We start from the raw sequence: 26,784 nt of genomic DNA, 5'->3' as shown, positions 1-26,784 counted from the left end.
TTTATAATACAGAAACGTAAGGCTGCTCGCCTAAGGTAAATAGAAGTACATAGTAACAAGTATGGGGAAGAAAGTCTGATAATCAACACGTAAGACTATCCGTCTTACTGCGACTGCTTGTCTGCCGCTGTCTGCCAAACAGTCCAATATATATATACAGTTTGTAACCGGTGTATAGCCAGTTATGTTCCTTCACAACACCCGACAAACAGCAAAATCCCACCCCTTCACAGTTGAGATCCCTAGATGTAAGAGAGCCTTCTACTCCAGTAGTTTCTTCCCCAGAACCGCTAGACTTTGGAATTCCCTTCTGGGTTCCTGCTTCCCCAACTGTACTGACATGCAGAAGTTCAAGTGTAACATGAACTGACATCTTGCTGTCCAACTCTCCACATAGTACCCCTGTAGCTTATGTCCCTGATAGTAGCCCCCTACATCAAAGTGGCAACATGCCTTGTTTGGGGTAAAAATGTAATAAAAAAAAAAATATATATATATATATATATATATATATATAAAATCAAGAAGTAAAAATTAATTTTACAAGCCAAAAGCTTTTGCAAACTTCAAAAGAATATAAATATCAACCAAATAAAAAAAACAATGCAATCAAATAGGAAATAGAGCCTGACATATAAGGACACAATTAGAGACTGTATGTTATAATTTACAAAAATTTATTGTTCAACACGATATTCAAAAAGAAATATGAATATATTTTATATCAGGTTGACAAGAAAGTTCTTGTGGTTTTTAACTTTTAAATTTGGATGAACATATCTTGGCTGAAACAAAAATTTATTGATTGAAATAAGCACCATCAGAATCAACGCACTTTTGCCAATGCAAAACAAGTATATTCATGCCAGTAACATAATAATCTTGCATTCTGATGAAATCGTTGAAGGCGTTTTTGATATCGCTTAGGCTTTTGAAGCATTTCTTCATGCAGAAAGTTGGAGAGATGCTTGAAAAAATGGTAGTCTAGAGGGACCTGGTTTGAAGAGAATGGCGGATGAGGCAGAGTTTTGTAACCTAATTCATCCAACTTCTAAAGGGTCAGTTTAGCAACATGCAATCGGGCATCATCATGAAAGACAAGTGGGTACTTTTCTGTTGACTAATGCTGGGTGTTGTTGTCAAAGTTTCTGATGCATTTCATTCATTTGTTGACAGTACTTCTCCGACATAATTGTTTCAACTGCATTCAAAAAAACTATAATGGATGGGATCGGTCGCAGACTTCCAAACAGTCAGCTTGACCTTCTTTTGGTGCAACTCTGACTCTGGAAAGTGTCATGGAGCTTCTTCGGTATCTAACCATTGAGCTAAGTGTCACCGGTTATCGTAAAGAACCCATTTTTCATTGCAAGTCACAACCCGGTTGAGAAACGGGTCGTTCTTGCTGTTGCGTAAAAGAAGGGAAGATGACACTTCATTTTTCTTTGGTTGTCGTTCAATTTGTGAGGCATTTATCAAGTTTTTCTGTTTTTCCAATCTCTATCAAGTGGTTGAAAATCGTTGTATATGTTACATCTAATTCAGAAGTAAGATCTCAAACAGTTGTGCATGGATTGGCTTCGACTAAGGTTCTTAATTGATCATTGTCAACATCTGATGGCCAACCATTATGTTTTAAGTCATTATTATATATGTGGTCCAATATACTATAATAATAAATACGAAATCTGCATTAATCAAAAAATCATATTTAAGCAAATTTTACGACTGGGCAATGCCAGGCAGCCTGCCAGTTATTTATAAAAATAAATTACTACCGGGCAATACTGAGTAGCTCTGCTAATTTTAAAATGTGTTGTTCATACCAGTTGGAGATACGTCCTTGACAATCAGTCTGACATGGGCTTTGTTACTGTACTGCAATATGGTTCTTTTCAGTCCTAAGGGGTCCATCCTCCCAGGCTTTATATTTTTTCTGAGAAGGGGTCAGTTTATTGCTAATTTAATGAGGAGCCCCTACAGAGAAAGAGCAATAAGGTTGCTCAGGCATTTTTAAAAAACAGAGCACTTAGTGAGCTAGCTTTTCTGAAATCCTACCTGACCTTGTGTCTAACTGCCTGTGGAGAAGATAAACAAATATATACATACAAAATTTATAGCATATCAATTACTTGGAGTTCTTATTGAATACTCTGTAGGTTAATTAGTAACCTTTAATAGTTAATTATGAATTAAATAAAAAAACATACCTTGCTTGTTTCAAATAAAATTCATATTGGAAGTCATAACAACTGACAAAAAGAAATAAATCAATTCCCACAGAGATGCAGAAGGAAGACACAAAGAGAGTGATTGCACATAAAACTCATTTTTATATAAACAATCAAAGGGAGATAACTGAGTTATTCAAATGCTTAAATGACACAACACTTCTCTCCAGACAAGGGAGGTGACTCTTCACATATCGTTCAAAGGACAAAACTGCTGTAATCTTCAGTATTAAAACCCGACTGACATTAACAAATTTTCAATATACTTACACAGAAATCACATTTGAAATGATTCATTGAACACAAGTTGCTATTTTTATACATTGCAATTTTGTGCATTTCCCAACAGTATCCGTGCATAGTTGAAGATCTACAATGTTATCCATTGACTTGAATGTTTTTTTGTTTTTTTTTTTACTTTTAGTGACATTCACACAAGGTGGTTTGAGCCGGCTCCTCTCAAAAAATGCACAGCATCCTGAATCAATGCAGACCACACACAACAGTCCGCAACAGACAAGATAGTCCAGTCACACGAGCAAACACTGTAGACTGGAGGTAGGTTCGATGTCGGTTTTGATGGTGTGTAGCCACATCTTCAGATGATCTCCTGGGTGTCAGCGTTTATCTTGAAGTGGTTCTGGAGCTATTGCTTCATCAATGAACTTTCCTGGGTGGCAGCACACAGCGTGGCTAAACCAACATAGTCTTCTTTTTTAAAAGAGATTGGTTAATGGGGATGATCCTGCATCGCATCCGACTTAGATTATAGCACACAGTGTGACCAAACGAACAAAGTCTCATCTTTAAAAGAGCTTGGTTGAGGGGGAGGATTCTGCATCATGCTCAGATTTGTGTATTAAAGATAAAATGGTGCCAGTGGACCTGCAGAATTCAGCGATGGTAGTATAGCTCAAACACTACCAACTTTTTGAGATCTGCAGCTCTCATCGGCCATGTCTCACAGCTGTAAAAATGGATCATCTGAACAAGCACCTGATAAGTCTGGACTTTAGTGCTCATTTGTGATCTTAGGATAAGACCACAAATGGGATTGTAAATAACTGAAAGCATGCTGGATATTCTTGATTTGGACAACAATATCATCGTACCTCTGATCCATGGCGACATTGAATGCAAATATTTTTATTTTTTTTATTTTTATTTTTTTATTATATTTTCACCCCAAACAAGGCGCATTGCCACTTTGGTGTAGCAACTACTGGGGCACTATGTTGGGATTTGGGCAGCAAGATGTCGGTTCACGTTGCACTTGAACTTCTGCATGTCAGTACAGTTAGGGAAGCAGGAATTTGGAATGGAATTCCAGAGTCTAGCCGTTCTGGGGAAGAAACTACTGGAGTAGAAAGATCTTTTACATCTAGGGATCTCTACTGTGTGGGGGTGGGATTTAGCTGCCTGTCAGGTTTGTCGAGGGTGTCTATGTCGTGGGGGCACAAGTGTCTGCAGTTCGTCAGAGCATTCACCATTAAAATACTTGTAGAACAGGCAGAGGGATGCAACGTTGCGTCGATGGGACAGAGGCTTAAGCTTCGATGCCAGTTCAGGGCCTATCAGATTGGCAACTCTTTTTTTAACCTTGTCTAGGAGCGAGAGACTAGTAGTAGATGCATCAGCCCAAATGTGACAACAATACTCCATACATGGGCGAATGGTGGCCTTACAGAGGTACAGGATACTTTCAGGTGTCAGTAGTTTTCTAGCACGGTAGAGAGAGCCTACCTTTTTCGCAGCGGCCCACGCAATGTTTTCAATATAATATTTGAAGCAATCCATCTCTTCTAGGTTTTCTTCTTTGCTTGAGCGGAGGAATCCTGCGGAGATGATTTTTGTTTTCGTACCATTTACCTTCATATCAATTTTAGATGTCAGCAAAGTTTTCCCCCGAGAATGGCTATGTTATTAGCGCAGTAAAGACAGAATTTTATCCATTGTCTCACTTCTCTTTAAAAAAAATTTTAAAATGGTTCCTTACCCAAACAGAAGCTTTCAAAGGAAAATCAGACAAACACACACTGCAATAATCTTTCCGGTTGTAGACAGCAACAACTAAAAAATTTTCAGGTGTAAAAAATGCTTCTAAGCCACTTCCAGAACTTGTGGAAAAACTGAAAGAAAATTCCGAAATAAAAATTTAAAAAAAAGAAGAATTTTTTAAGTGGCACAAAAAAAAAAACATAATGTTAAATTACTGGGTTGGCAATTAAGTTCTTGCCATTTTTTAAATATATTGTGTTTGGAAAATTTATTTGCTATATTTTATTTATTTTGGTTTCAATTATTTCAATTTATTTATTTTCGGATACAAAATGGGAAAAACTTGTGAACATGAATGGAGACTACATCATTAGTTGTTGGTTCTTATTTTACTTTTAAAAATGTAGATTTGGGGGCTGGGTTGGAGAGAGTAATGTCCGTTTTGGGGTCACAAAGTATGTGAAATTGTTCCATATATGTATTTAAATTACCCGTCCGAGAGTAGGTAAAATTATTTTAAATATGTGTTGTATATTATCTGTCCTCGCAAAGGTAAAATTATTTCATATACATGCTGTAAATTACCTACCCTACGTAGGATACAATTATTTCATACGTGTAATACCCGTCCTAGGATATGTAAAATATTCTTTTGCTCGAAATAGCAAATGATACATAGACATTAAAAATTCCTCTCTCCTAAGAATAACAAATATGTTCAAAATCAACTTAAATTTTCTCGTTTATACAGTCCCGAGCAATACCAACCAAATAAAAAGTTAATTCTAAAATAAAAAATTAAACATACTGGATTGAATAAAATAAAACAAAAAGTTGGATTTCAAATTCCTAACAAGAAACATCCAAAGATGGCCAGAGTGCACAACACAAACGTAATGAAAATGGCAGAAACTAAGAAAAAGAACACATGTAAATAATTCATTCATTGCTGACAAAAGTGTATCGAGAATGGTGGTGACTATGTAGAAAAATAAATTCCAGAGCACAAAAGGTCGCTTGTTTTAAATGGTACCACTTCTGTCTTCGTAGCTCTTCAACACTTCAGTTTTTGAGTAAAAAATAGGTAGCCTTCGTATATAGCTTTAATTATACATATTTATATAGCTTCTAATATACATATTTATATACCTTTTATTATAAATAAACTATAGGGTGGGACAATAAAATCGTCACCACAGAAAAGATGAAATTTCACTTATAATGGGGAACCCCTAGTTAGTATTCATACATTTGTGTCAATAAAGATTCCCATTACTGCCCCTCATATCCATTTGAGAAATTACTCCTTCAATCCAAAATCTGTCTGAGTGTCTGCCTGTATATCTATAAGACGAAAGGTAATATAAGCGACAAAAAGTATGTGGAAAATAAATATCAGTTTAAAAGAATTTAAAAGTTATTTATATTGTTATATAAACCGGAGTTCATTTTTTTTTTTTTCAGGCTCTTTTTTAATCCAGTCAACAACAGGTACCTCTGCTAGTAATAAATAAATAAATAAATAAATATATGAATGATGAAAATTATGGAACTAATATTACGTGATGAAAAAATGAAAAAGGAAAAAAAATGTTTGGACACATTTTAAAATAAAATAGTGGTATTTACCTGTACAATTGTTTGCGGTAAGTCGAACTGTCAAGCAGACAGAATTGGTCTAAATCTAATTCATTTTCCAAACACAGCCAGGTATGAAAAGCGAAACTAGTGCCAGGCCATTTTCTGATGCTTGGTAAAGAGATTCCCTGCAAGACATCAATAAAAACAAATTTTTAAAGAAGATTGTAATGGAAAGAGAAGAAATGTCAAAAAAAATATATATTATAAAGAAACAGATTTGAATAAAATCAATAGTTTAATTCAACTAGATTGGTAACACCACTTGCAGAATATGGACAATTCCTTATAAAAAAAAATTAGTATGGATTAGCCATATAGAGGTAAGGTAAGGTAAGTTTTTGTTTAATGGCACATCAACCCTATAGGTCATTTCAAGCCATGAAATGTGAAGAAAGTATTCTTCATCGAGTCTTTAGGTGATAAATTGTTTTTAATTAAGATTTAGTATTTCTAAGTCAGTCTTTTTTCCAGGTTTTTTTCCCCCTTTCAAATGTGTTCCAAAAGTTTCATTTTTCTTAGAAAATCTAATATTTTATAAGGTTTTCCAAATATTGCTTGAAGGTTTTGTTCTTTGAAATATTTCACACAAATATTTTCATATTTTTTGTATTCCGTTATTATGTGTTTAATGGTATTCCGTTATTATGTGTTTAATGGTTAGTGGATATTGACAGGTTCTACATTGGGGGATATCTTCTGCTTTCAGAAGGTATTCATGAGTTAGTTTTGAATGACCAATTCGAATTCTGGTAAATATAGTGTCTAATTTTCGTATTCGTATTATGGTCCTATCTTGTCCAACATTCGGTTGTATTTCTCTAAGTTTGTTGTTTAGTTGTTCGTTCCATAATTTTTGCCATTTGGTTTTTATATAGGAGTTTATTTTGTTTTTCCTATCTGTGTATGGTATTTTTATGTTTGATGGAGTCAGGTTTGTTGCATCCTTAGCCAGTTTGTCAGCTTCTGAATTTCCTTTTATGCCGACATGACTCGGTATCCATGCTATTATTATTGTTTTATTTTCCTTTACTTGGTGTTGGTATATTTCCATAATTTCCAGGAGGTACGGATGGTTTATGTTCCTTTCTTTCAATGCCATTAAGCTGGACATGGAGTCACTGAAAATAAGGAATTTATTCTCGCTAGATTCCCGGACTAGTTCTAGAGCCATCTTAATAGCCTGTAACTCTGCGGTGTATATAGAGGCACCATCCAGTAATTGGACTTGCTTGTGTGTTATGCATTTTTGCTGTTGCTCCTACTCTTTCAGTTATTTTTGAGCCATCTGTATAGATGGTTTTGTATGTGGAGTATTTATCCCTAAGTTCTAGGAATTTGTTTTGATAGGTTTGGTAGTTAGTCTGTTTTTTAGCTGTTTTGATAGTCATGTCTATATATGGTTCTGTGATTGTCCATGGTAGAGTATTATTGATTGTGTAAGTTTGTATGTTTTTTTGGTTCTTCGTATCCTTTTGTAATAGCCTTTTTAAGGCGATATCTCAAAGATTTAATAGCTGTAGGTTTGCTGGTATAGAAATCTTCATACATCGATGTATATATTTTTTCATGAGCAGGATTTTCATGTAGACTTTTAAGTTTCAGCGTATATTGGAGCAAAAGTTTTTCCCATCTCAGGTGGAGAGGGAGTTCATTAGTTTCTGTGTGCAGGCTTTGAATAGGCGATGTTCGGAAGGCTCCTAAACAGAGTCTGAGTGCTTGGTTTTGTATGGGTTGAGTTTCTCTAGATATGATTTCCTTGTGGAGTTATATATAATGCAACGAATTTAGGTCTAATGAGTGCTCTATATAGTAAGAGCATGGTTTCCCTGTCTGCTCCCCAGTTTGTGTGTGATATTATCTTTAGTATGTTTAATGCTTTTTGGCATTCTTTTTTTGTGTGCTTCTCTATGTGGCTTGAAGCTAAATTTGTTGTCCAGGATCATCCCCAGATATTTGGTTTGCTGTACCATTGGTATTGCGTTGTTATTAATTTTTAATTGTGGCTTATGATAATATCCTCTTTTTTTGCAAAAGTTAATGCAAACTGTTTTAATTTTTTGAGAAGATAAACCCATTTTCATCAGCCCATTTCTCTATTTTGTTAAGGCATTCCTGTAATTTTTTTTCTATTGTTAACATATTAGGGGATGAATAGGTGATTGAAAAGTCGTCTACAAAGAGGGATTTATCAATGTTTGTGGTCACTACTTTACCAATACTATTGATTTTTAGCAGGAAGAGTGTGACGGATATTATACTGCCCTGGGGCACTCCCATCTCTCGTTCATGCACTTCAGATTTTTCTCCTCCAAGGCGCACTCTAAAAGTACGGTTTTTAAGGAAATTTTGTATAAATGTTGGCATCCTTCCTCTGATTCCCAGGTTGTGCAGTTCCTTCATGATGCCGTATTTCCATGTGGTGTCGTATGCTTTTTCTAAATCAAAAAATACTGACACCACATGGTGATTTCTGATAAGTCCATCTCTTATGTAGGATTTCATCCTAACCAACTGATCCATTTGCTCCTTTTTTTCCTGTAGCCACATTGATGTTTGTCTAATATCTGTTTTCTTCTAATATCCATAAATGACGATCGTTTACCAATCTCTTCATGGTCTTGCAGATACAGCTAGTTAGAGAGATAAGGCAATAATTTGTTGAATTCGAGGGGTCTTTGTCAGGTTTTGGGATTGGTATGATTGTGGACTCTCGCCAAGCATTAGGTAAGTAACCCAAGAGCCAGATATTATTGAATATGTTTAGAAGAGTATTTAATGAAAATTCTGGTAGTTGTTTCAAAAATTGGTAATGGATTTTATCTGGTCCGGTAGCAGTATCTTTGCTTCTATCCAGAGCACTTTTAAGTTCAGATATTGTGAATGGTAGATTATATTTTTCTGTGTTGTTTGAGGTGAAATTCAGTTTTCCTGCTTCTATTTTGTAGTTTTGGAATGTTAAGCTGTGGTGTTTGGGTGAAGAGTTTTTATTTAGTTGTTCAGCAAGTAAGTTTGCCATGTCCTTTTTTTCAATGCGTTTTTCACCATCAGTTTTTTTTAGGTGTATAGTGGGGTATTGGATTTGTTTCCCATTAATTTTCCTCACCATGTCTCATACTTTCTTGCTAGGTGTTTTATTATTTAACTTAGATACAAAATCTTGCCATGTTTTCCGTTTGGCTTTTTTGATTATTTGTCGTGCTTTTGCACGGGCTTGGCGGTAAATTTCTAAGTTTGTTGTGGATGGATTTATCCTGAATTTTTTAGGGCTTTTTTCCGTTTCTTGATTGTTTCTTTACACTCTTTTGTGAACCATGGTTTATGCTTACTATTTTTCTTTGAAGTTTTGGGGATTGTTTCTTCTGCTATTTTTATTAACCTTTGAGTGAACGTTGCTACTGGGTCAGGTTCCTGAAGTATTTCATTATTTATCTGTGCTTCGCAGAGATTCCTGAATGTGGACCAGTCAGCTCTCTTTAGTTGCCATTTTGGTGCTCCGTTTTCTATTGTGGGATTGTTTGTTTTGATGATAATTGGATAGTGGTCACTACCACACTGTTCTTCATGGACATCCCAATTAAAGTCCATGTAAATTGTCGGAGAGCTAAGTGTTAGATCTATGGTTGAGGTTGTTTCTGTAAGTGGATGTATGTAGGTGTGTTTGCCGTTGTTCAGTATACATATGTCTGTAGTTTCTAGTATGACTTCTATTATTTTTCCGTTGTGGTTTAGTTGTCTGTCTCTCCAAAGATGGCTGTGTGCATTAAAGTCCCCCAGGATTAGGAATGGTGCAGGGAGCTGTTCAATTAATCTGTCTATTTGAGTTTTCTCTAGTTTATATTTTGGTGGAATGTAGATCGAGCAGATTGTGAGAGTTTGGTGTAAGGTAGCTCTTACTGCTACAGCTTGAAGTTCTGTATTTAGGTCGAGTTTCTCGTGGGGCATTGCTTTTTTTTACCATAATGGTTGTACCGCATATTTGTCTACGGTCTATGTGTGAAAGGTTGATTTTATTGTATATTTCATAGTCTTTAAAGGATAGCTTGGAATTTTCCTTCAGTAGAGTTTCTTGTAAACATATGATATTCAGATTGTATTCGTTGATTAATTGCTGTAGTTCTTCATAGTTTGGCTTCAATCCTCTACAGTTCCATTGTAGAGCTGCTATGTTCCTAGTTTTTTTTATTTTGTTCTGCCATTTTTATTTATTTGGGAGTGTAGGCTTGCTTTTGTCCCTCTGACGTTCCATTGTTTTTGGCTTGTCTTCTGTTTGGTCTTTTATTTTGGTTCTTTTGTTTGGGGATATGGAACTGGAATTAGTATGGGACTTTATGTCCGTTTTGTTTTGGTTTTTCTTTTATTTTGATTGTGATCGATGAGAGGGTTTCTTGATTTAATGTTTCTGTTTGTTGGTTTGGGTATTCTGTTTCCATTTCATCTTCAGATTCAGTTTGATTTTTAGGGATTGGGGTTCTAGATCTGGAGTTTGAACGAGACCTTATAACTGTTTTGTTTTGGTTTTTCTTTTGTTTTGATGGTGTTAGATAAGAAGTCTCCATTCCATCAGGTTCTGTCAAATTTTCTAATTTTTGTTTTATTGGTTTATTGTTTGGTTTTGAGAAAGTTTGTTCTTGGAGACATTGGCCTTTAAGGGGAGAGGTTTGGGTTTGGGAGGAGACAAATACTTTATCGAGTTCTTTTTTGGTTTCTTGTTTTAATTTTTCCAGTTTTTGAGAGTGTTGTATTTTTCATTTTTTTTTTAAAGTTAAGTTCATTCGGTTCTAGCTGTACCAGTTTTTTCAATTATTTAGTCATATTTATCAGGCTGGTTGGTGGGATTTGTTTTTCCTGTAATTTTTGCATAACTTTTGTTTTTTATAACTCCTTCCACTATTGTTTTCGCTTCTAGGCAAGAAATATTACATTTATGTTTTGTGGCTAGGATTTCTTTTTCATTTTTCCATCATTCACAGTTTTTGGAATAGGCAGGATGCTCGCCTTGGCAGTTTATACATTTGGACTCACAACATTCTTATTCATTGTGACTTACTTCTTTAGAGCCACATTTAGCACACGTGGGATGACCTCTGCAGGCATCTCTATGGTGACCGAATTTTTGACATTTGAAACATCTCAGATGATCTGGGATGTACATTTCAACTGGTTCTATGGTGTAGCCAAGTTTAATTTTAGATGGAATTTTTGGAATTTTTTAAATGTGAAAATATAAGTATCGGTTGGTATTTTCTCTGAGTTTTTCTTTATGTAGATTCTTTTATAGTCAAGGACTCCTTGTTTGCTTAGTTCATTCTGGATTTCTTCTGGTGAAGCAAGTGATAGTTCCCGGCTTCGGATAACTCCTTTAGATTGATTTAGTTTATTGTGTGGGGTGACTTAATGTTAATATTATGGAAAGTTTTCATATTTTTTAAATTTAAGCTTTAGTTTATTGTCTCAATTTCAATTAATAGGTTACCATCTCTTGTTTTTTTAATAATTTTTGGGTTTATTTTCCTGCTTAGCACTTTTTCGATGAGAAAAGGGGATAATTTTGTCATTGGTGTTTCATCTAGTGATTCTATTACATAGTATTTAGGAAAGTCTACGTTTTCCTCACTTTCTGAGTCCGATAAAGCACGTTTGGGTTTTTTGTTTTGTTTTGACATAATTATGGATAAAAGTTTCATTGCCTGTGTTCCCCACCCACCTCGGAGCCCGATATTGGGACTTGTCAAGGAGGAAACCCATACGCCTTGACAGAGTCAGGGTTATACAGGCAGTATACTAAGTCAAGTAAGAAATACTGAGCATCTGTCGTAACCCAATTTTCACTACCCAAATCTAATGTGAAAAAAATTGTGATTGCAGCCATGTCAGGATTTGGTTCTACACTTGCTGCTGATTGACCCTTGGCCGGCGCTTTCAAACGTCTACTTTAGGGTGAAGTTTTGTTGGTTTCTATGGTTTTGTTTGAGAGGATTTCTTTTATTGATTTTAAAATTCTCAGTTTAGTCCAAACCATTGATAGTAGACGTAGGGCTTGACCTGACCAGCCGATTGATCGGATCGGGCCCCTCTGACCGCCCGTCTAACCGAGGTAAGGGCCAAAGTGATGTGTTGGAAAGAGGAGGCTTATAAACTTGTCCTCCAAGACCTTCAATCACCAGGATTCCGTTCCAAGGTGTCATAGGTCGCCACCCACGGCCAACATTGAGGGACTTTTACCCTCTGCAGGAGGAGGGGGGCAGTCAGTGTATTCTAATGTACCACCGACAGGGCCCGCCATACAGAGGAGATATTATTTGGGGCATGAATGATATGTGATTTTCAATATTTAGTCAGTATTTGGAAAAGAAAGTATTTTTTTTTTTTGCATTTTCACCCCAAACAAGGCACATTGCCACTTTGTTGTAGGGGGACTACTATCAGGAACATAAGCATCAGGGGTACTGTGTAGGGAGTTGGGCAACAAGATGTCTGTTCACGTTACACTTGAACTTCTGCATGTCAGTACAGTTGGGGAAGCAGGGACCCAGAAGGGAATTCCAAAGTATCCTTATGTAAGGTTTTCCTGACAAACCCAAATACAGAGAGATCTCAGACACTCGAGGATAATGTCTAGCAGGCATTCAAGTTCACCCCAGTAGGCATTCACTTTTCTTATCATTTTGTTTTAGCTAGGGATGGGTCATCCAATTGGATGCCAGACATTCAATCACTATTTCTGTTGTGTCGTGACACAATAGTAAAAAGAAGAAAATCAAGTCGAGGTTGGTTTAAGAAACCAGTGTATTTAACATCAGCGGTAAAAGAGTAGGAAACAGGTATAACTGGCTTGCACGCAGCTAGTCATGGTAGAACAATCTCATACGTTCCAACATAGAGATCTTTGTAACATTCTGTCCCTTTAAGTGCAATTGTTTGTATCTCTCTTGCACTTGGTTCACCAGGTATATTTGCCAGATAGTTTTTGAAATTCTTTTTCATCTTCTATATATGTAAAAGCAAAAATGTGCGTATGTATGTTCGCTTTTTGTGTATGTCTGTAAAAGGCTTTTTTCGCTGGACTTCTCGGTCGGCTCATTCCTTCTTAAAACATTTTATATCACGTCTAAGTGATAATATCTATGAGTTACGAACGGGGGTCGCGTGTGTATTTAATTTGCCCGACTTACACATGCTATTTTTTCCAGATTTTTAGATCACCGCGTGTATCTTTCGCTTTTCAGTATAAAAAAGCGAAACTGGATTCGAATCGGCAGTTCCCGGTTGTCTCCGGAAAGCGATGTAAACGTTTGGTCAATGTCGACTTTTCAGCTTCATGTCAGACAATTGCTTTCATCTGGACACTCCCCTAATAAACGGGGAGCTGGATTTCCCGAAAGTTGGGTAAAAAAAAAAAAAAAACGGGTTATTGACCTCATTAAAAACTGTCCCGCAGAAAATGCTAACTGCTGAATAGTGATTGCTTACGTCGTAACGCTCGCAGAAAATGTTAACGTCAAGATTTCCACTTGACCTCGTTAAGTCAGTAGGTGCGGACACCATTCAATTCTTTTCCTACTTAAATAAATTCAAACATCTTTAGGTAATTCTTTCTTGCTGGGCGATCGGTTAACGTGTCATGTTTTTTTCACATTTTATTTTCTAACTTCACCTGAGGGCTTCGGGTTCGATCTTACCTACCTACCAAAACATTTTTATTGAAAAATATCTAAAAATTGGTCAAAAAGAATTATTCTATGCTGGTCAACTGTGCTGTTTTTTTCAAGGAGGGGTCACTTTTTGTGTCAACATATTTTGCAAGTCATATGCCTACCAATCTTAACATACTTTTATAAAACCTTATTTCGAAGGCCCGTGATGTCATAGGTCGATGTGGCCGTGACAGCTAACGTGTTTGCTTTTTTCACCTCCTTTTCCTCTTTCACGTTACCTGCCTACTGTGGCTAGTTTTTTGGGGTTTTTTTTTTAATTTTTTTGTTTTTTTTTGCGTTCGCATGGGCATTCGCTGCTATTTTGATTGAAACAGTTTTTTTTGTTTTTCTGGGGGTTGATTGCTCAATAGCTTTAGTCGGGCAATGCCAAGTACCCATGCTAATGATAATATAATTACTGGAATGATGAAAATCTTCCTAAGATTCCAGTTTCTTTTCATCTGAGCCCTATTGTAAGCTTTCAGATGGGATATTTCCCAATGTGTTAAAGAAAAAAGTAGAAACAAAGTACAAATTTCTTTTTTCTTTATTTTACCCCGTGTTATAACAATGACATGTCGATGGAGACATAAAAAAAAAAAAAGGGGTTGCATTATAGGGTGGGAGATATATATATTATTACAGGATGGGAGATATATATATTATTACAGGGTGGGAGATATATATATATTATTACAGGGTGGGAGATATATATATATTATTACAGGGTGGGAGATATATATATATTATTACAGGGTGGGAGATATATATATTATTATAGGGTGGGAGATATATATATATTATTATAGGGTGGGAGATATATATATTATTATAGGGTGGGAGATATATATATTATTACAGGGTGGGAGATATATATATTATTACAGGGTGGGAGATATATATATTATTATAGGGTGGGAGATATATATATTATTATAGGGTGGGAGATATATATATTATTATAGGGTGGGAGATATATATATTATTATAGGGTGGGAGATATATATATTATTATAGGGTGGGAGATATATATATTATTACAGGGTGGGAGATATATATATTATAAAATGTGTCATATGCTGTATGTGAATATATTCTATAACGATGTACATGTTTAATAGTTGAACTTATCTTTTTCTCTGTATATACGTGTACGTGTAAATGCGTGTATGTATATATACGTCGTCATTTAGTTGACCGTCTAGTGTATATATTTTGACACTTATGCAACAGTTTTAACAGGGAATGATTGATGTGGACGTATCGAAACAGTTGTAGACAACACTTCTTTTTTAACAGATGTAAATAACATAACACATACCTGAATTATACCCTGCAACCCCTCTCCCACAGAAGAGACGTTGCGAGCCTATCCTTGTTTTATCGTTATTTTCATGGCAGGTGCTCGTCTGAACTCCAATCCCTGGTCCCCCCTCGCCAATCTTTCACGAAAAACACCCGTCTAGCTGAATCCACTGTGAAAAATTTCCCCCACTCTATATCTGTGCCTAAATCAAAACGCGGATTTCATGAGCAAAGCTTCTTTCTTAGAACTGCACGCCTGTGGAACTCTGTTCCGTCTGCCTGCTTCCCTCCGGACTACAACTTGGATGTCTTCAAGTCTAATGTTAACAAATTCCTAATGAACCGCCCCCCTAATTAAACACTTCATAAAATCTCCTCACTAACGTGATGTACTTACAATAACCCTTATCCCTGAGTGGCTTCCGGGCCTTGATAAGTGGTGATCACTGTGTAAAAAAAAAAAAAAAAAAAAAAAAATTATTTATCAACATTTATTCTCATGATCTGCCCGGCATTTTAAGAGATTACAAGTTTTTACATCTTGGCTGCCTGAAATGATGCTGCTTCCTGCGTCATGGAGACCAACTCTTCAGTCATCTGTTCCCTCTGATGTTCAGCTAACGACTCACTAGAATCTCCCAAAAACTCATACATCACGTGTTTCTTTACGTCACATCATTACGTGTCTCAGACCAACCTAATGTAATCCCAATCTAGTTATTTGTTTATGCAAACCCAAAAATGAGGTTTATATCTATTTTCTATTTTCATATTCCTTTTGCGATTTATATGTTAATCATTCTTTCTCCAATTTAATTGTTTATTCTTCTAATCATAATAATTAATCCAGCGACCTGCCGTCACTCAAATCAATTAAGAATAATAATAATGTTTTGACCCTTGGCCCCGCTTGCCACAGTTAACACAGTTACTACGCTATGATTACAGCCTAAAGGGTCATAACATTACAAAAGGGTCTACTTACAGCTCCTGGTTCCTGGATACAAAAGAAATGAAAAGACTCGTCTTTGCCATCACGTCGTGCCATCGTGGACATTGCCTTCATCAACCGATTACAATATGGAGTCTAAAAAAAAAAAAATCAGAGAACCAAAGTAGAAAACTTGTGAAGCACCATTTATTGAAAGAATTCACAATTTGCATAAAAATAAAAGTAAGCTTTGAAAACCGCATCCTTCGGTTATCTCTATAATTTTTTAAGAATATCTTCCTATATAAAATTAAAACAAAATCCAATTCAATTACTTACCATCTTGTCGTCTTCGTCAACATGCAACAATCCAATCATCTGCTTCAATTCAGAAGATCGGATCGACAATGTTCCCAGCGTTTCCACAAGTCGGATCAAGTTACCTGTCGAAAGAATTGAGAAATCTTAATTAAAATTGAGAAAGAAAGCACATAACCCCACAATACATGTTTTCAGAGTATATCTGTTCACAAGTTAAAAAACATATTTTTGATAGAAGTATGATCTCACAAAGTATTAGGTTGGCAAGAAAGTTCTTGCAGAGTTTTCAATTTTGATTTCAGATGATGTATTTTCAAATAAATTTTTGTTATTATATTTATATATTTTATATATCATTTTAAAGAGCGTCTTTCACTATCATTTAAATTACAATTGTTTTAAAACAATTATGTTGTTTCTTCAGAACGTTGAATACAAGATCAAAAAAATAGAAATAGAATTCGCACAATTTTCTTATTTCAATTCAAGCAAGGCTGAAAAACTGCTGAAACAGCTCATGATATCAATGAAACATTTGGCCCAGGAACTACTACTTAACAATGGTAGTTTAAAAGATTTTGTGGGGGCAACAAGAGTCTTGAAGATGATGAGTGTAGTAATCAGCCATCGGATGGTGACAACGATCAATTAAAAGTCTTAGTCGAAGCCAATTCACGCACAACTGTTCAAGAAGCTTCTGAATTAGACATAACATATACAATGATTTCCAACTATTTGTGAGAGATAGGAAAGACAAAAAAACTTGATAAATGGATGCCTCATGAATTGAACAACCAAAATAAATAGAGGTAGCATGCTCTTGTTCTGTCAGCCATAGAGGATAAGTAATTCACAATTGTATCTTTCGATCGCCCACACTGAGGATTGAACCTTCAACCTTCAGGAGGATAACACATTTTACAATTGGTTTTTCCAAGTACTCTAACGACTGCGCCACGGGTTCTTGCGTCCAAATTCCCGAGTTCAACAGAAACATTTCAGTTCGACAAGATACACCTGAAGAAGGTTGGAGATTACATCAACCGAAACGTGAAAATCACACTCAAGATGAGAACAGTAGTCCAATAAATCCAAATATAAATAAACCGATGATGATGATGATGATAGAGTTAGTTTGTTCTTGTTCCATCTGCCATAAGAAGACAGAAGTCACACAAGTAATTTGTAATTCTAGTCTTCATATCACCTGGAGTGAGGATTGAACCTTCAACCTTCAGAAGACTGTTACCGAGAAGTGATTATTACTTAACACATTTATCTGTGGTACAATGAATAAAAGAAATAGAAAAAAAAAATGAATTTTGTAAACCTGTTGAAATAAACGACACAGACATTACAATTTATTTAGTTAAATAAAAATGATTATAATTTCCATTCAACCTAGGTATTATGTACAGTTTGATTTTGAGCGATGAGCGGTGGGAGGTCGAACGTCATTCCTTTTAAACATTTTAATAACAAAAAATGTTTTTATTATTCTTAGCTAGATTCTTTCACCAAAATACTGCATTCACTCCATGGCTTTAAAACTAGTTAAAAGATACCCAATGGTTTCGATGAAATTTTATTTACAATCGAATATATGTACTAGAAAGATTATGGGGAATGGTAAGGTCTACAAAATCCCCAAAAGAATGAAAAATAAAGAATTAAACAAAATGGAGCAGATTAGTAAGGTCCTCCCAACCCTTTGCTAAATGTCAGACTGCCCACCGTTTTCCAAGTCAACCAAAAACAAGTAGGTCAGTCTCTGAATGGGAGTAGGAGCTAAGTGGGAAATGAAAAATAACACTTTCTGAGATGAAATATGAGGATGGATAGATGGTGTCTTTCAAGATAAACATTGCCAAACACACAAAAGGAAAGAAAAATTAAGAACTAAATAAAATGCTAATGAGGCAGGTTAGTGAGGCTCTCCCAACCTTTTGCTAAATGTCTGACTGCTAAGTGTTTTTTTTTTACAAGGGAGTCACCACTTATCAAAGCCCAAAAGCCACTCGAGGATAAGGGTTAATGAATGTAAGGTGGTAGTATAGTAATCATTAATGGTGTAGATTGGGTAGAATTTGGATCACTTAAGGGGACGGCTCAACAAGAACTTGTTTACACTGGACTTGAAGGCTACCATACTGTAGTCAGACTGGAAGCAGGTCAGTGGAACAGTGTTGCTTAGGTAGGCAGTTCTAGGAAAGAAGCTTTGTTTATGGAATCTGCGTTTAGATTTAGGCACAGATAGAGAGTGGGGGAAAATTGTTGATAGTGGTCATAGCTAGTTGAGTGTTTTTTTGTGAAAGTTGCAAATGACACAGATATAAATGGACACATCTTAAGAATGGGCGCATAATTGGTTTATGGTGCAGATTGGGTAGAATTTGGATTACTTAAGGGGACAGCTCAACAAGAACTTGTTTACACTGGACTTGAAGGCTACCATATTGGAATCGAGGCAACCAAAAACAAGCAGATGGGTCTCTAAACAGGAGTGAGAGCTAAGTGGGGGTTGGGGGCATGAAAGCTAAACAGATCAGGAGGGTGTCCTCCAAGAGAAATGTAACCAAATCAAAATGAATTACTCACTGACGGCTTTACTACAGATCTGTTTCTCTTTCTTAAGCGTGTTCAAAACAACTCCGATCATTTCTTCATTGCAACACGTCATCTTATTAAAGCGTCCGTGACAGCAAAGACTCCTCAGTGTTTTGGAAAGCCAGATCTGAAGCTCTGATGACTGGATATCAGGTAGCCAATGAAGTAACAGTAAAGCAGCGGGGACGTTGCGGACATTTTGAAACTTCTTCTCGTCAAATACATCTTCTACTACCTGCAAATAAAGGGAAGCAATATAACAACCGTAATAATTAGTGATAAGAGGTTAACATAGTTTGCCGGAAGTACTGAGTGCTTCTTCGTTATTAGAGCGAAATTCAAAAATTGAAATAATGAATTTCAAGTAAAACCCATGCTATCTACTTGTCATGTCACAGTAATGAACATATCCAAAAATTACCAAAAACAATAAGTTAGAAAATTAATTATTAATGAAAACAGTTTTCAAAGACAATTAGCCAAAATTGAGTTTTGCTAAAACAGAAGAGTTCGACTCATAACAAGGGAGGTAATTATTTTCTGAAACCTTGGACCAATTTAGCAAAACTTAATTTTCACTAACTGTCTTCAAAAACTGTTTTCATTAATAAACTTGTTGCACTTGTGCCTCCTCGATGTAAATATCCCCGACAAACCAGCTTATCAATAAAATCTCACCCTTTCACTGTTGCCTAAATGCCAGAAAGCTTTCTATTCTAATAGTTTCTTACTTCGAATAGGTAGACTTTTTTCTTTTTTTTTTTTTTTTTTTATTGCATTTTCACCCCAAACAAGGCACATTGCCACTTTGTTGTAGGGGGCTAATATCAGGGACATAAGCATCAGGGGTACTGTGTAGGGAGTTGGACAGCAAGATGTCGATTCACTCGTTACACTTGAACTTCTGCATGTACAGTTGGGGAAGCAGGGACCCGGAAGGGAATTCCGAAGTCTAGCGGTTCTGGGGAAGAAACTACTGGAGTAAAAGGCTCTATTACATCTAGGGATCCCTACCATGAAGGGGTGGGATTTAGTTGCTTGTCGGATTTGTCGGTGGCATTTACGTCGAGGGGGGTATTTACTGTTAAAGTACTTGTAGAACAGTCAGAGGGATGCAACATTTCGTCAATGGGACAGAGGCTGACGTTTAGATGATAGTTCAGGACCTATCAGATTGGCGACTCTCCTTTGAACCTTGTCTAGGAGCGAGAGACTAGTGGCAGATGCACCAGCCCAAACATGGCAACAATACTCCATACATGGGCGAATGGTGGCCTTATAGAAGTATAGGATACTTTTGGGCGTTAATAGCTTTCTAGCACGGTAGAGAGAACCCACCTTCTCCGCAGCAGTCCTGGCAATGTTCTCAATGTAATTGTTCCAATTCATGTTTCCTGTGAATGTTAGGCCGAGTAGTTTAAAAGATGTACTTTCAGATAAAGAGCTATTGATACTGGTGGTAGGGAAGGTTTCTTGTAGTTATTGAAGGAAACAAGTTTAGTCTTGGCAGCACTGAATGTGACCATCCATTTTTGTCCCCATTCCACTACAGATCGGAGATCATCCTGCCATTTCTTTAGATATGTGTTCATTTGAAATTCCCTTCCTGCTACCTGTTTCCCTGGCTGTACTTATATACAGAAATTTAAATGTAACATGAACCAACATCTTGTTAATTGTACCTAGGCATGATCTCAAATAGTAGCCCCTTACGTCTCCAAGTGACGATACGCCTTGTTAGGAGTGAACACGAGTAAAAAAATAAATAAATAAATAATAATAAAAATAATTTCATATTTTATCATTTTTCATGATTTTTGGATATGTTCATTACTGCGACATAACAATCAAGTAAATACCATTGGTTTTACTTGAAATTCAATATTTTGATTTTTGTTCTAATAACAGAGAAGCACCATGCATTGTTTATTGTGTATGTAAAAGAAATTTAAGTTTATAAAAGGCAATACAACGCAGAGGTGTAACGGATAAACACAAACTGAAGCAAACTAAGGAGATTAGAAAGTGGATTTTGAGTTTATTTTCGGCAGATGCATAACTCTTGCCTCCCTTATTTTGTCCTTTAGTCTTCACATTCCAGGAACAATGTTTCTGACAAAGGGGAAAAAGTGCTGTTTTCTGGGTCAGAATCTATTTCACCTAACACTTATCATTGGCAAGTTTTTGACCTTGAAGTACTATATTTTTAGCTCCTTATATTAAATGGCTTTATGCCTTGTCTGGAGCGATTTTCATAAAAAAATTTAAAAATTAAGTATTAATAAATGCATCCAAATCATGTCAAGAGCACCATTTTTTTTTTTTTTAGATGATGGTCTGGAAAAATGTCTGGATGAAGAAAGCCGTTTGATAAAGTTAACCGTGTTTGGACATATCTGACCGGAACTGAATACTGGATAAGAAAAGGGTTACCATCTTCCATGGAAAACACTAGCATCTCCACTAAATACCATATATCTTTTTATCAATTTTTTTTATTTTTGTTTTTCCTTTTTCTTTTTTGTTCTTTTCTTTTTTACTCACTCCAAGAAGAGAAATAAAAAGGAAAAAAAGGAAAAAAAAAGAAAAGGAAAAACAGAAATAAAAAGTGAAAAAAAGGATCGACTTATATACAAGTATATACAGTAAATCAACTTTATTCAAAAGGAACAATCTATATTTTTATAAAGTAATAGGGTTCGTGTGTTTCTGTCTGTGTGTACAGCTCTCCATCATCAACGAAATATAAAGGAGGTAAGAGGGTAGATCTCTCCTGTTAGAGAAACATTAGAACCCATTTTAGGATGTTTCTGTTATAAGAGACATAAGAATCTTTGCCTAATTTCTTTATATACTATTCTACAAACAACCCCCATATCGAATGACTTATGCTCATTTGCATATCACATTATATTAAATCTCTTTAACTAATTACATCGACCTTATTACATATTGGAAATATTCTAATCATTTCAACTGTACTATTTACAAAATCTATTTAACATTTAATCTATCTTCTATCTTCTATCTATCTATATCTATATCTATCTTCTATATATCTATAAAAACAGAGATGTGTGTGTGCCACAGACGATTTCTGATTGGTTAATCCAATAATCACATCTCCTAAAAAACAATCGTTTCTACGCTCTTACCTTTACCATAAAATATTATGGCTTTATTTATTGTCCATCTTGGAAGGGTTTAATTTTTTAATAACTTGTTATTTACAAATTAAAAAAATACGAAACTATTATACGAAACTAAACTACACGAAATACGCGCACACACGCACACACACACGTTCACTACCGTCACGTTGTTATGGCAACCAAACCCGCTGACTTCTTTTTCTCATTTCACTCGTGGTCTTAAATTCATTTCGGGTTTGTATTACTGTACACATAGATTCGAATAAGTTGCCAAAAAACAAATATATAACAAATAAATGTTATCAAAGGCAAATTTTGTTTTTATTCAATTTAACATGTTTATTCAGCTCGAAAAGCATACAGTGTTTACCGATGTATTGGAAAATTCAAGATGGCGGCCGATTCTCTCTTTAACACGGTAAGTTTGGAAAAAGGTGTAATAAATAAAAAACCGGTTAAAATACTGTTAAAAACTCGCTCAATATATGTTACCGTGACATAGGTTGACATATATTCGGCGGGTTTTTAATAGTATTTTGTATAGTTTTTTATTTATAACACCTTTTCCCAAACTTACGGTGTTAAAGAATGTGTGAGACGCCATCTTGAATTTTCCAATACATCGGTAAACACTGTATTCTTTTCGAGCTGAATAAACATGTTAAATTGAATAAAAACACGAAAAATATATCCAGTTTTTATCGGTTTTTTACCTTCTCTGCAGAAGTACAAAAAAAAACAAACAAAAAAAAAACGGAAGGTACTTTTACAGAATGTTAAACTAACCCTAACCGATGTTTTATGTTTAGTTTAGGAAAAGTCAGAAGAAATAAAAGTCATTATTGCATGAAATATACGTATTTAGTTGAAGTATTGTTTATGTCAATTCTTTCGAAGAAATTTAGCAAGAATACCTGTAAACCAGGAAATCGGTAAAATGTCATCATGGATGAATACTTGTCTATTATAATTTCTACCCTTGACAAAAACTTAGCCATAACAAAAGAGATTTATTGTTCAGATTGTTTTTGAGATTGATTTCTAAAAAGATATTTTATAAATAAAATCGACTTTAAAATTAAAGACTTAAATTACAATAATTGAATTTAAACATTCTTATTTCAATATTTGGCACATAACACCTGCAAAAATGATCACAATGTCAGGATTTCATTTTATTTCAGAATCGATGGCAAATACTAATATTTAACATTAGTTTATCATTTAAGCCGATAAAAAGCCCTTTTTTTTTCCGAGTCATAAAAGGATTTGGAGGTTCCTAATCAACCTTTCGGGTGCAGTTGCACGCTCTCAAAATAACTAAAGTGCTGGCTTTAAAAAAATTGGTTCATTAAAACTAAACAGGTTTAGTTTTAATAAAAAAAAAAAATTTTTTTAAATCGCTTTGGTAATTAGATATGTCGTATGGTTATCCCTAATCGCTGAATAAAACCGCTAACGAGTTGAATGATTACGACATACAATTACACTCGGGTTCCTGAAACGGAAACTTCGTTTGTTTTTGTTTTTTTCTTATCAATATATTTACATTGTTATTTTGTTTTCATTTTCAATCATTCGAACAGTTTTCTTTTTCAAGTAATCCAAGTTACAAAATTCCCACTGTTTACTATGCTAAAATCACAATGACTAATGTATACGATTAACCCTTATCCTTGAGTGGCCTCTGGGCCTTGATAAGTGGTGACACCCATGTAAAAAAAAAAAAAAAAAAAATCACTCGAACAGTTTTCTTTTTATAATGTACAGTTTTAAAAGTTTAAAAACGATATAGTTTTTACTTCAGGAAAATTAATGGGTCAGTTTTTACGATGTGCCCTGTTAAAATACTGTTAAAAAGTCGCTCAATATATGTTACCGTGACATAGGTTGACATATATTCGGCGGGTTTTTAATAGTATTTTGTATAGTTTTTTATTTATAACACCTTTTCCCAAACTTACGGTGTTAAAGAGGGTGTGAGACGCCATCTTGAATTTTCCAACACATCGGTAAACACTGTATGTTTTTCGAGCTGAATAAATATATTACATTGAATAAAAACACAAAAAAGATATCCAGTTAGGTAGAAAAGTAACTTATCTTGCCTTTGATAACATTTATTTATATATTTGTTTTTGACTATTTTTTCGAATCTATGTGTACAGTAATCTTGCCAGGATGCAGAGGAAAATGAATGAAGGGGGAGGGGAATAAAATAAAAACATTTTGGAAACAGAGTAAGTTTGAAAGAATTGCTTTGCACAGAAAGAAATTAATGAAAAAATAAAATTAAATTTCTTTTCTTTCTTGATTTTTTTTTTAGTTTTTTATGAAAAAGGAAGTCAAAATTAAGACTATAAAAAACAATTTTTATTAAGAGCGAACCTCAGTCGTCAGGTCTGTAAAAAAAAGACGTGGAATAATAAATGTTTTCTAATACAAATTGTTTTTACTTATGTGTTCATTTGTCTCTTTGAAGTTCGTTTGTTTAATATATCGGTTTGCAATATAATTTTGTCATTCTGTCAGACTCAAATTTTAAATCTATATATCTATAAAAGTGAAAGTGTGTGTGTGTGTGTCTGTGTACATTTCCCTACAAAATAACTCTGTCAATTTTTAGTCTACAGACTCGAAATTTGATATACAGGGTACTGAGATTTGGAAAAATCTATGTGATCGGTTTTTAGCCAGAAATTTGGCGATTAAGGGGTCAAAGTTCAACGATTTGAGCTTTGAGAACTCTACCAAACTTCTCCGACAATTTTGGGTCTACACACTTTAAATTTTAGATATAGCTTCCGTGGACATGGATCTAACTTAATAACTTGATTTGAGCCCAAAACAATAAATTTTCAGGGGTCATAATAGGGGTCAAAGTTTAAAAAATTACCCCCTTTTTTTTTGCTCAGCATACACCTCCAAACACCCGGGCAACGCCGGGCACCCATGCTAGTATTATATAAAGAGAGTAGCTCTGACAGCTGGCTTGGTAAAAAACAGAATTTGGTACCATGGAGTTCCATCTTGTTTGGTCACTTCTGGTGAAGGACGAAAAGAGGATAGAATGCCTTGTCATCCCAAAATCTAATCAGGAAACATAATCATTTTTAATACCAACTCTCTGAATGCAAATTCAAAATTGAGTTTGTGTAGAGATATTATCTTTCCTACGCAGCTATATAAGTTTAGGCATCATTAAACATGTCCCATGCTTAACTACATAAACATAATCCAACATATTATGTGCATATATGAACAAAATAGATTCATTATGCAACAGCCAGATTTTTTTTTATAGAAATCGCTCCAAACAAGATGTGAAGCGTGAAGCCAAAAAAGATGTGGAGGTACTACTACTACTACTACTAATAATAATAATAATAAAAATTAGTATGACCAAACAAGAATGTTTTGACTTTTGTCCAGAATTCCCCCCCGAAATTAAAAAACAAAACTAAAGAAAAATCTGCATATTCTAACAATCACGTAAATTGATCAAGTCGTTTTCTTTTTAGATAAGAAAATCAAATTTTATGAGTATCAGAGAAGTGACTGTCTCATCATGCCCACCGAGATATAGAAGGCCTATTAACTGAAAAATGCCTGCAGACAATGTAGGTAAGATTTGTCAAACTGTCACTGTCGATACTATATTAGGGCATTTTTAAATAAAAGAGCATTAAAACATGTTAAAAAAGAAAAGAACCCAATTCAATTAATAATGAAACTGAAATTTATTCAATATAAAATATAATCTCTGTAAAATTATGTCATTTTAAAGCAATATATAATCTAACACTGATAAAACTGAATTATTAATTTAAAGAATAAACAATTAAAGAAACATATTAAACACAAACAATTCTTGACCTTCGGAACAAGATCACAGTGTAGTATCTGTTTTGATGCTACAATTCACCTTTTCTGCCCTCGATCGGTGGAGAGAAAATCCTTCATGACTGAAACAATTTTTATTTTGTTCCTATCCAGGGTGCCCCTTATTGGGGAGCTGAATTTTCTCCACAAGATTATATGTTGAAATATTTAAATAACTATTACTTTTAATACAAAAATTATATTTAAAGTTTTGGTTTTCTGTTCTTCTATGTCCATTTTTTTCCCCCATGTTTTTCATAAAAATGTGTAGCGTATTTTCATCAGTTACATGGTTAGGAATCCTATACTCAGTTATAGTCTTCATTTTCATATCAGTGCAGAATACATGGATACGAAAATGAAATTCACATAACTAAAGAAATAATCTAAAAGACAATCATACCATGATGTGAACATTTGTTAAAAACTAAGAAAATATAGTAAACATTTATGATATTAAATCAGGGTGGTGGTGAATTTGGAAGGGGACATTATTATTATTATTTCATTCATTAGGAGTTGTCTCAAAGGCCATCATCAGTGATCGCTCACTAGCAGAAACCTGTGGTATCCCTGGAGACTGAGTGACAAGTCTCCCCAGATTTCCAGTTTTCTCCAGCTCTTGACCACTCATGCAGATGATTGCACATTATTGCAACAGCCGTTTGCTATTGATTTCTCGTTGGCATCGGCCATTGCTGTCTCCTGGAGTTTGGGTGACAAAATGCCTCCCCAAGGTACCAGATTTTAACTGCACAATTCCAGTGGAGATCTGGTTAATACTCTCCCACCTCGGTCTTTCCATCCTCCCTGACCCTTCACAACTAGTTGGTGTGGTGCCAGTCGATGACATTTACACCAGTTTAATATTATAATAATAATAATCATGCTTGTGCAGTGTATGCACAGTGCTATATTTTAGATAGTATTTCCAAGTTGAATTAAATTTTTATGGTATCTTTTTTTTTTCATTAAATTGTTAGATGAAAGTGTAGAATAGTTAAAAATCTCCTCCCCATGTT

The 26,784-nt window shown here is 34.9% G+C and overlaps 1 protein-coding gene across 1 annotated transcript in view; it reads right to left on the bottom strand.

Moving 5' to 3' along the window:
* LOC145263098 (neurobeachin-like protein 1) overlaps positions 1–26,784 on the bottom strand; it is a 319,648-nt gene that overhangs the window by 170,655 nt on the left and 122,209 nt on the right. Inside the window, exons 13-17 of the mRNA XM_080120024.1 lie at positions 18,720–18,963; positions 16,140–16,243; positions 15,855–15,956; positions 5,859–5,995; positions 4,228–4,360 (exon numbers count right to left, since the gene is read on the bottom strand). Coding sequence (XP_079976150.1) covers positions 4,228–4,360; positions 5,859–5,995; positions 15,855–15,956; positions 16,140–16,243; positions 18,720–18,963 — 720 coding nt within the window. The remainder of the gene's footprint in view (positions 1–4,227; positions 4,361–5,858; positions 5,996–15,854; positions 15,957–16,139; positions 16,244–18,719; positions 18,964–26,784) is intronic.

This window comes from Euprymna scolopes, chromosome 38, assembly GCF_053919585.1.
Source record: "Euprymna scolopes isolate OS-2025 chromosome 38, ASM5391958v1, whole genome shotgun sequence".
Classification (NCBI taxonomy): domain Eukaryota; kingdom Metazoa; phylum Mollusca; class Cephalopoda; order Sepiida; family Sepiolidae; genus Euprymna; species Euprymna scolopes.
This window is presented reverse-complemented; position numbering and strand designations above follow the sequence as displayed.